Genomic DNA, 12,037 nt, shown 5'->3' on the forward strand with positions numbered 1-12,037 from the left:
ATAAGACACGGAATAAATTGTTAGATTGTCAGATGATTATGGAAATAATGCAAGTATTACAGTCCCAGAATGTAACCATGCAGTGGCGGATCCAGGGAAGGGGCCCCGGAAGCCGGCTATTAGACCGCTTCCCCCCCTCCCCAACTTATTTTTAGACCAAACTGAGTTCTGAAGGGTCGAAAAAATTTTTTTGGAGACCGCCCCCCCCCCCCCCCCCCTCCTTATATAAGGGTCTGGATGTCCGCCCCACCCTCTTATCTAAAGGTCTGGATCCTGGCACTGCCATGAACATACATAGTTTTGTTGCCGCTATACATACAAAAATAATCAGTCGGTCATTGGAAATTCAGATTTCAGGAAAATGATCTATAGTGATATCAAGTAAATCATCATACTGATGAGCAGGTATTTTTGAAGAATTTTTAATTTTTTTATAGATTCTTACTGACATTGTGGTGACTACAAGAAGGCTCTGGAAATTTGGCAAACAAAGACGCTGCCGGTTTACATAGAGCAGCTAGGTAACGCTCATCCCTGGACGGCTTCAGTTATTCAGCACATCGCATCCATGTACCTGGAGCTTGCACGAAAGGATCCAGCGCAGTACGCTGAGTCCGCCGAGACTTGCACCAGACGAGCTTTAAACGTGAGGTGGAAGCTGTTAGGTGTGCATCAAGACACAGCTCGTTCGCACACTCGGCTAAGCGAAGTTCTTTGTATACAAGGGAAATTTGAAATGGCCTTAAAAGAACTTGAAGAGGCTTTGGACATTCAAAACGATGTCTTGGGTTGTGACCACGAGGTCACGCTCAACACGATAAAGAAAAAAGGAGAGGTTCTAGATGCTATGAGACGAACAGGGCAGGTCCAAGAGTCTGAGGAGACACTGCTAGCACATAAATTTGCAAACATTCACTTTCCGAACAACTAAGATCCGAACTTTTGCGTCGAATTTGCGGTAAATGAAAAAGGTTGTGCAAATGGTAAACGCAATTCCCGTTCGGAATTGTCAAGTCCTGAGAGATTTTTAGCATTTACACACATTCTGAATCGACCGGTTTGTCAGCTAGAGTAAACAGAAAACGTTATTAGACCCCGTAGCACACTCGCATAATCATGAAGCGACATAGAAGCAAGTAAGTAAGCAATTTTGAGAGTAACTCTATTTCTATAGTGTAAGCCTGTGAATAGGATCCGTTGGCTCGAGCAACCTCGTTCCCAGGCTTCTCTCCTATCTGTCCCTGCGGAGGGAAATCCCTGGGAACGAGGTTGCATGGACGAAGAGGAGCTTAAAAGTGCGACGAGACGAGGAGAGAGGAAAGCCAGGAAAGACCTTTTCACAGACTATTTCAACATCATTACAAAACAAGCCGAAGGAAGAATTTCTTTCCTCCAGTTAATAAACTTTTCAGAATTACCCTCTTTAAAAAAGATAAACATGAATAAATAAGAACAGGAGCCCTGATAAGAAAAAGTAAATCTTCAGAAAGAATACATATGTATTAAAAGGCACGCGAATTTTTTTTTGTTGTAATATCAGATATTTTTATTTTGCCACATGATGATCGATTGGACACGCTGGCTTACATGACCTCAATAGTATTCGACATGTGTCTGGTTTGTCTGGTTTAACAAGCTTTTCAATATAAAATCAATTGTACACGAGTTTCGTTGCGTTTGTTTGTGATATTGCACGCTTCGTGAAAGCGATATTATTCTTTGTATACCAAGAGAACATGAAAGGCTTTAAAAAGGTCTTTTAAAGTCTTAGTTGTGTAAATAGAATAGCATAATTGCCCAAAACTTACACACCAATATCTCAAAGTCAAACTAGTCAAATGCAAATTTCCTATGACGAACGTTTGCTAGGAACACCAATTTTGAGACGACAGGAATAAAACTAAGCTAACTTTATGTTCTAGCTAAACGTTTCCTTTACCTATGTATACAGTATTTTTTCGATTATTCGCCAGGTCTAAAAGAGAAAGTAGTTAATATTAACTCCTCACACATTTAGTAGAGTGAATATTCTAACGCTTGTTTACTGTCCGCGAAATACATCCAAACAAAAGAAATTAAACGAAATATAACCTAAAAGTTAAGCGTCTTTATTAGATTTTTAAGAATTGTATTGGGTTAACAAAGAATCGTTTTAGCTTAATTCGTTACACCTATCGGCCCTTTGTGGTAGGACTGTTAGTCACACAATGACACTGTAATGTAGTAGACAATAAAGAAAACTTGCTAATCACCTCAGGTGAGCTAATTAATCACTGTCAGTAATTCCCTTCAACTCGTAATATTGACTATTGATAATAGTCCGTCACTAAAAGCTTACTCATGGCCCTTTCTAAGTTTGTGCGGTACATAGTTTGAGATCTGCAAAGACGTTTTGGTGCAAACGAGACTCTAATACTTTTACTGTAAGCGCATTGACTGTGACTTGACAAAAAGCCTCCACAATACAGTTTTCTGAAATGCGGCAAATATTTTAACTGGAAACTTTATCGAAGCCACGATGATTTATACAACTTCAACATTTCATGTACAATATTGCTACCGCCAACCGTGTTGTTACAGGAAATATGTGTCCTCAAACCTTAAGACAAACGATTTCCTCATTTTCACTGAGTTACTGACAAAAAAAAAATAATAATGAAAGCACAGTTGAACTAAATAAAACTGCTCAATTCGTCCCAGCTGCCAAAAAGACGATTAAAATGTGATTAATGGGCGGTTGTCCTAAACAGTTTTTAGGGTTTTAGCTTAGTTGCATGGAATATGTTTTATGAAAGTCATGAAAATCGTTAATAAAACGTGTATTCAGAAATTCCATATTACAAAGCTATCGGCTGATTCTGTGCTAGAAGCCTCATCTGCCAAATACGTTACTTTCAAGTTTACAATTTACAATATCTTGCACGTTGTAGTCGTACGGCTATTAATTTTTGTTAAAAAATGTCCTTGCTTGCAAACAAACACAAACGCAAATAACGAATACCGGCTAATGCGTAAACTCATCGATAGCCTGCGAAAGCAGACGCTTTTTCGGTCTTGTTTCACCCACCGATAAAAGAGCGTCTGCTCTTGCAGGCTAACTCATACAAGACGTTTCATTTACTCGTCAACTGCTGACCGATAATCCTGAAATTGACTCGCCGCAATCAAAGCAACTCAGGTAACGTGGGTTCCTAATGCAAAGATATTTTTGCGCGGTCCATTAGGTACATGGACTCTTCAAATGTGCAAGGAAAACTAGGGATAGCCACGGCTTTTTCAAGGATGGTTCAACAGAGATCACCAGTTTTTTTAAAAATATATAACAAAACTGGTACATGTCTCATGACAAAAAAAGCTTAATTTTGTCCGTGTGGGGTGACCTGTGCACAACTTTCGTCCACAGGATTTATTGATTCTGCTATCCAAATTAAAGTGCGGAAAATAGTTGTTAGATGAGACAATATACGTAAAATACTCGGCGAGGGTCAATCTCTTTCCCATAGGCCGCGATCCTTTTGGTCAGCGACGTAAGAGACCCTGGGATCTGGGGACGACAATGGACGTGGGTGGGCACAGAAAGTTTGCACAGCTGAAGAAAACAACTTTAAAGATTTAAACCACGTGAACTTGAAGTCAAGGTATCTTTCACTTCATCAGCTATTTAATAGTATAACCAAATGCAACTTTACAACTTTTAGATGGATAAACTCAGCATTGCGAGATGATTAAAATTAGGTCTAAAGAGTGTGCTTCGATATATGACGATACAGTAAAACAACATATCATGTATTTTGGTAATAGTTCTTAGTTTCTACAATGTTTTAGACTCATACAATTCAGAGCTGTATATCCTTAGGCAACAACATCAGCGTTTAACAAGTGAAGACGTCTTGCTGGAATAAAACGATTAAATTAGAAGGAGAACACAAAATTCATATAAAAACTTACGAGAGTCATACATATATACATCTTTTTTTCAGTAATGCTTATTCGGTGAAAAAATCAAGCTTGCGCTACTTCAAAGCAGTAAATTGTCACTGAATGATTTTATGTATAAAAAAGAAAACAAACACGTTTGAAGTCTAATTTTGAGCTCGAAGTTTGGGAAAACATTACAAACAAAACCGCATCTTTTAATCAAAAAGAGAAAATATATCATTATTGTATTTGACGCCATTTCCCTTAATATATATTAATTAAAAGTCTAAATCGATCAAGACCTTTTCATGAAGAATAGTCTTAATAAAAACTTAAACCTTTTATGAAAAATAGTGCGTAAATTAAACACCTGCAAGATTTACTTTAGCCGGGCCATAACCAACAAAAACAAAACGATACAGCGTTTGTTCACCCGGAGTTATAAAGGAAGAAAGAGAGTAATTTTTGGATATTTTAAGATTCGTATTATAACAAAAGAGATTTTTGAAAAGAGTCTTGCCTCTCAATACAAGTATTAAAACTTTTTGCCATTAATCAAATTTACAACCAAGGTGCAAAAGTAGCATGACATGGCATTGAAAGTGTCCGGTGCAATTAGAACTACCAAACCGCTTGCTCAGTTATTTCAAACAGAGTTTGATCATACAATTACAACGGAAAAAATACCATCCTAATTCTATATACATGAAAAACTTTTTTAAGGGTTTATAACATCTATTTTGGGAGTAGCTAATTTGTTCTTTCTTCTTATTATTGTGACCTTTTCGCAACTGGAGCGAAGAGCATACAATCAAATTCTATTAATTAAAACTACTACAAGCTTTACGGTCAGAGGTACCATGCAAAACACATTTGAAATTGTCATCTATGAAAGCCTGAATCCACAGAGGCCAAAGCAAATTAAACTATGAGCAGAGACCAGACGTGGATAAACTATAGCCTTAAACTGCCAAAGCTTGAAAAAAATGCTACCTTATTTTAGAAGTGATCTGATGTTAATCAAAACATGTATCTATTTGGCAATTCAATAAAAACGATATGTACGTTTTTATCTATTAAATGGAAGAAACCTTCAAAATTTCTTTTCATTTTCCTTCGTGCGGTTAAGCCGTCACAAAGACCGAAGCAAAATCTAATCATATATCATAGTCAATCACAAGGTGAAAACGCTCTGTAAGTCTTTTCACTTGCTCGGTTATGTGCAATTTGATAAATAAGATAAGGCAAACATTATATTATAACCTACAATGAGCACCTAAAAAATTCTCAAATTGAAAAGTTTGCTGATAAAACATTTATGCTGCGAAAAAAATCCATTTTTGGACAACCTATCTTTACTATTGTTGATTACAAAACAAAGCTTGTCCGGCAATTTTTTCTCACAAAATATCAAGATTATGTGACGCAAGAACTTAAGTGGCTGGTAGCAGGGCTTTGTCCGAATCGGCTTTCATTTTCTTTTGCTCATAAAGGTTGCTATGAAGCTTCGTTATCGGGATGAAAATAAGTCTCTCGTTCATCAACAAAGCAAATTTACTTAAGAGATTTTATGTAATGTTGTTATTTCAGCATTATATACGCCGCAAATGCCGATGCAACTATATTAAGGAGATGCGTATATATATGGGTGTAATTACTTTTCAGAAAAGCTTTTAAAAACTAAGCATGCGCAAACGAACTTGAACTTGGTCGTGCGTTCCACCTATCTTTTTCAGCATACTAACAATATCCTGTCTCAGAGTTTTGAAAATTTGAAGCTCTGGATTTTAAATTAAATCAGAGGGAAGAACGTGAAAATGGTGCACTCCGTGAACGATTAACTCATGCTGCTATGGTAAAACGTTCTTCGTTACTTCAAGTTCACTGCCTGAGTTTTTTTCATGATATCGAAATGGTGAATGTCGTTTTAGAACAAAAAGCGCAAGAGAAAAACTTCCAACTAACCCACGCGGAACTGAGGCTTTACTTTTCGAATATTTTTATAGACATGTAAGGTCCTCATTCAAACATCTACTTACGTATTGACAACCACTTCGTTTCACTACGAAAAGAAACAGGTCAAGCTAAAGCCATGCCCTGCACAACTTTATTTCTTTCTTCACATTCAATCCTTATCCCTGGTAATAAGAAAGTGTTTAAATTCCACGATGCCTTTTGGTTATGTCGTTTTCGTTGTTAGCTACTAGTCTTTGATTTAAAACCATTTTGTACTAATACAAGGATTTTCTTAGATCATTAATTCTGTTAAGTTTGAGTGTAATCCAATTTTTCTTTATGGACTTAAAACAGTGTTATCCCTGGTTGAGTCACGCTTAAAAATTGACTTTCTCTGCTTCTTAATTGAATGAGTATTTTGACGCGGCATATCAAACGCGTTTGTGATGTTAACTCGCTTCTTTTATACCATAATGCTCAAATATACTTCACCTTTTTTGCGCTGAAACTTTTAAATGTTTCCTTTCTTTACAATAAATTATATCATTTTTAATAACTTAGGATGTTTGCCCAGGGTCCATTTCTAATTGAAATTATTTTTAATGGCAACCCAATAGTGTTATTTTATAACTTAAGCCGCCGACAATCTCTTGGATGTAGAGCGAGGCAAAAAAAAAACCACTTTTTTTAGATCAAGTCTTTCTTTTTGAACATTTTTGTGGGATTCTTTTTTTATTGTCCAATCCCCGCCAAACGAAAATGAGCCAAGTTACCTTCCTGGTCGCTTCACGCGTTTTTTAAAACTGCAAAGCGTCTGTTCTTGTGAATAATGTAATCATGGAGATGCTTTCCTTAGTTGCTCTTGTAACTTGGACAGTGTTTCTTGCCAAGTCTCTGGCCTAAAGCTCTGCGGTTTTTGGACAACACCCTTAGAGCCAAGATAAGCAGAAAACGCGGACGTTTCCAACGATTTGCTGACATAATTTGGTACAGATGTCGAGGAAACTTCAGCAACACAAGAGGCGAGCGTTGGAGAGCTGTGTAATAGAAGCGAGCGAGAGGAACCTCCAAGGTATTCTCGATTGCTTTGTAGGCTCAACGAAGGGTACGATCTTACTGATATAGGGCTGTAGAAGTATGAAGAGTCGCAGGAACCCACGATGCTGTCAATAGCAAAGCTCTTTTTCGCTGGACGGATATACGTTAAACTTGGAAGTAGCCTGCCTGAGTCATCAGCTCGATAGGGAAAGAAAGACGAAGAGAACGAACCTATACCTCTATAATACGGAGCCTGGGAGGAACCGATGCCAAACTTAAAAGGATTGCTTCTTCGAACGCGTCTCCGTGCTCTTCTACGTCGAAAATCTCCGTTTGCGAAGTCTTCAAGATTCGCAGGATGTATGGCCCAGTAGTTACCTTTGCCGTTTTCGCTGCGACCCGCTTTGATGAAGCACTCGTTGAGAGACAAGTTGTGTCGAATACTGTTCCTCCAACTCTTGTCCTTGTTCCTGTAATATGGGAAGTTATCTGAGATGTACTGGTAGATATCACCTAGAATCATCTTTTTGTTGGGGCAGCTCAAAATTGCCATTGCAATCAGCGCGATGTATGAGTGCGTTGGTTTGACATCAGGGTCGTCTGTGCTGCATTCTGTTCTGTGGGAGCTCTCTGACGGAGATTCGCTTCGCCTTAACGTTGTTGATGACTCATGGTCATCATACTCCGGATCCATTTCAGTTCCACTCTTTTTACATTCGTCGCCAGAAGTTTGTCCACCGTGAAATCTTTCACGCTCTTCTCTCTCATCCCAGAGCCTTGCATCACTGTGCTCCTCATCGGCGCCGGCAGGTGAGAGGTGAGTGCAGTTTGAAAGATCAACAACTTGCTCGGGTATAATCTCAGTCATGTTGGACGTGTGTACTCTTTATAAAATTATGACTGTCGTGTTGTGACCTTTATACGACCCACTGCAAGAGATTATGAATTAATAGCTTAGTTAGTCAAACAAATACCAAGCCAAACAATAGCATCCGATTGGTTTCGGCTCACTGACATATATTTATCACCACCCTCACGAGTGCTTATATTGACCTAGCTACAATTTGCGTCGTCTATGCCTAAACAAAGCCCAACAAGCAACCAATAAATTAACTCTAACACGGAACGAAAACAGAGTCAGTTTAGTGACCACTACGCTATATAGCATCTCAGATGACTAACCTCCAATAACATTCCTCCGCTGTATGAGAAAATCGGCTTTACAGTAATTTTAGGTCTTGATTTCACTGCGTTTCTTTTAAGCTATTCTTGATTGTTAAGTTCTTTTGTGGACAAAATGATTAAGGTAATTGCAAGTACCGCCTCTATCGCTCGGCCTTGACCACCCAGTAAGCACTCTAATAGTGGCTTCTATTTAACAGCGCTTTTCTGATTGGCCCAGTGCCCCGTTGGTCTTGATGACGTCAGCGCTACCAAATAAGTGAAGCTTTTATAAAACAGAAGTTTCTAAAAACAGATGTCCGCTTTTAGAAGATAACTTCAAAGTAACTGACAAAAAATAATCTTTTTGACCTCGTAAGTCATTGCTGTGGTCAACTGATTATTTATATTCAATATCTTTTTCAGAGCAATGTCAGACACGAAACTAAAAAACGTTTGACTGGGACGTAGCAGGTGCTTGGGTACAACTAATTTTTTACCCTTTATTTTCTGTTTATAAACATGTAAAATAAACGTTGGTGAAACTAAAGATGTTGTTTTCTTTTATGTCGTCCCTTATGTAGTAACCGGACTTCTAGAGTGATTTGGTTGATCTCGTTCAGCGTTTTCTGTCAGCTTTGAACTAAAGGAAAAAAAGAAAAGAGAAAAAATGCGAAGGACTAATTTAAAAAATTCAGATCTTAACGTCATTTGCTGATAACTCTTAAAATACATTTTAACGTACAGGCGTCAAAAACAATGTTTTGTCTCACGAATTTCAGTGGGACTTAGAATTAATATACATTTATATTTGATTGACTGACAATGGAACAAGGGAAAAAAGCTATGTATGTTTCTGTAATCTCGCAACAAGGTGTAAGTCATTTCTCAATCCAAAATTGTTCGCAGCCATGTCAAGTTTACATCTTCAGTTTCGTAGTTTGTACTGTTAAGAAAATTTGTATCTTTTCATGTTAGATCAACTTCAAACAAATTAAATCCCCCCTTTCCCTAGGAGATCAAATAGTTTTTATGATTTGATAAAACTTTCTGGCACCCTTTATAATAAACTGATAAGCCCAGATAATACAGGGGTTTAAAATTTATTGATTTTCTCAAAGACAAATAAAAGTAACAAACGTTTCCCTTAATGCACTATTTTGTATATGGATCTGAAGCTGAAAAATAACGAAATGCACTTAAATGTTGCGTTGAAAAAAGGAAAACATTTCTCTTAATTAAAAAGATACTTATATTTCCTCAATAGAATCCAAAACCACAACATTGGCCATGTCTTAATTTTCGCCGACCTGTCGCGATCAAAAATTTGTTGATTTTAAAGGTGACCAATTTGAAATCGTCTGAACGCTGTTGACGATGAAAACTTTCCTGTAAATCGTCTTTGATACACAAGTTAAAATCAAAAAAACCTCTCAAAATGGGTCTTGTACGCTTTCCAAAAGATTCTAACTGTTAATTGTAATTTGCCTCTTGCTAAAAAGCTTGCCGAAATATTCCACCTTTCGAATCATGATCGAAACTGAGCGATTTTATCAACGAACTGATCATTTTCTCGTACACAGGCGACATCTAATAAATGTGGTTTATTTTCGGACTGAGGCAATTCTCTGGAAGCTGTGCTCGGCACACCACAATACAACTTTTACATTTTAGTTTGTTTTGGACCCAGCGTGGCACCTTAAACATAAAGATCAGTTTTGATAAGTCTCCAGCTGTTTCCAACCGAGTTTATACAGAGAATAGAACAGTTTGCTATTTTGAAACAATGAATGTACGCGGTGTGTGGCAAACAATATATACTTTTGACATGTTTGGCTGTGGACACGGACGTGCTCCCAGCCAAAGAAAAACGATCGAAGAAAGAAAGGAAGAGAAATAAACTTCAGCATACTGAAATACATTCAGATGACAAATTCAGGTGCATGACTTAAAAAGATAGCACGATATTTTACTTGGACATCCTCTTCTTTTTATTTTCGTTCGCTATATCTAGCTATTAAAAAATTCTTTCCAACGACATCGCTTAATGTTTATTAGAAGATTTAACTTTTTTTTTTTGGTATTTGAAAAAAAAAAAAAAAAAAGAAAGAAAGAAAGAAATCAGCTGGTTTATACACATTGTTTCCTTGAAATATACATTTTGTGTTAAAGGTACTATTTTGCGGCAAAAGTCCATAAATCATTTTGGTGTATAAGGCATTTCAGCTCAATTATTCATAGCCATTAGAGGAGTCGTTCTTTTTTATGTCACACTACAGGTCAGGATCTACGTGACAGCAATCAAACAATTTTCGGTCATTTTTTCGACTGAAAGACATAAAACCATCGTGAAAGCTTTTAAAGATCTTTAACATTATCAACTCCCGGTCAATGTAACTTCACTTGAATGCAATGAGAAATGTAATACTTGACTGCGGACAGGAACCTAAACTTTTGTTGGTATTATATTGATATGGTGAGCAGATTACTGACAGGTAGTAATTAATTAGCTCAATTAAGGTGATTAGCAACTTTTTTTATTGTCTATTTCATTACATTGTCATTGTTTGACTAACCGACCCCTCCCACCGCAAAGAACAGGTGTCACTCGATTCAGACCATAATCTAATCTTTCTCAATCGAATATAGTTTTTTTCTATTCGAAGAAGAAAACATATTTTTAGAGGTGATAAGAATTTTTATTCCCTTTTTTTTCGTGTATTCTGCTTACACTTACAGTAAACACATAGAAGTTAAGAAAAAAAAATCTCAAGTTTCCAAAAAAAAAAAACGAAGAGGTCAAATTCGCGTCGCCATATTATTCACGCCCCATATACGAATGATTTTTATTGCCAATGAAAATTTGCATGGAAAATTTGCCCCCAAATAGGTCATTTGATATTTTGTGTGTACTTAAGTCGGCAATTGTGTTTTTCCTTTTCACAAGTCAAGCAATTAAACGAATTTACATGGAACAATATCGTTTTCACCAAGTATGCAATATCATAGCAAACAAACGCAACGGAAATCATAGACAATTGATTCTGCACTGTAAAGCTCGTTAAATGGACATATCATTTCCTAGAAGCAAAGCCAATAAAATCTTGTGAGTCATTGAGAACACCAAAAACATGAATATTAAGGCCACATTTCAATGAAAAGCCTGTATTGTTTGGTGTTATTTTCTGGCGATAGCCAGTTTGGCCGTATTCTTCTTTACATATAGCTTTTGCTTACACGCGTATCACTAACCAATAACTTAGCTCAATTGCTTCCAACTTTATATTAGTCCTTATCAAAATGTTGCCGTTAGCATTCGATCAAAAATAGCAGCTCAGTTTAAAAAGTAAGGAAAAAACACATTTTGCTTCTTCACCAATTTGGTCAATTCTTCATGTACGTAAAAGATTCGAAAAGTAAGGTTTGTGCTAATCGGAATCTTCCCACGGTTAGCTAGTATCTGCAGCCGACGTAGGTCTCGATTCCCTTGTATTTCATCCCTTTGATTCATGATTCAAGGGCTTAGTAGTGGGGTGTTAGGTTAACGTTATTAGTAGAAGCACTCAATTTTAAAAAAAGGTTAAAAATAGTAAATTTAAAAACGTGCAGACGTCTCAGCCCTGGTTTCGACCTCTGGGCCTTCGCTCTTCATCACTGAGTCCTTTCAAGTACTGTAGCAACGTGAACAACCATTTACTGAAGTAGGGCAAGCTCGAAACGTTTAAATTTGGACGTTTTTAAAAACGTCTTTCAGTTCTGGCATTAATTTATCGTTATTTTTCGTTTATCGTTACCTCACAGAACTGAAACGTTTAAGTTCAAAGTACCTGCACTCCCGCTCCGGTGATTATTTCTGTCTTTGGACGTCATCCATGGTCTAAAATGGAACTGTTACGGCTAGTATAACGCAAAATAATATTAAGTATAAGATTCTCTTATTATCTTCGCCGTACACTCGATATCA

The 12,037-nt window shown here is 37.1% G+C and overlaps 1 protein-coding gene across 1 annotated transcript; it reads right to left on the reverse strand.

Moving 5' to 3' along the window:
• Positions 1-6,163: 6,163 nt before the first annotated feature.
• Positions 6,164-8,282, reverse strand: LOC140937244 (uncharacterized). Its single transcript, XM_073386786.1, has one exon. The coding sequence runs from the start codon at positions 7,778-7,780 to the stop codon at positions 6,710-6,712; it is 1,071 nt and encodes a 356-aa protein (XP_073242887.1). The 5' UTR covers positions 7,781-8,282; the 3' UTR covers positions 6,164-6,709.
• Positions 8,283-12,037: the final 3,755 nt, after the last annotated feature.

This window comes from Porites lutea, chromosome 5 (genome assembly GCF_958299795.1).
Source record: "Porites lutea chromosome 5, jaPorLute2.1, whole genome shotgun sequence".
NCBI lineage: Eukaryota > Metazoa > Cnidaria > Anthozoa > Scleractinia > Poritidae > Porites > Porites lutea.

Coding starts and splice junctions, on each gene's coding strand:
- LOC140937244 (XM_073386786.1), bottom strand. CDS start 7,780: ATGACTGAGATTATACCCGAGCAAGTTGTTGATCTTTCAAACTGCACT.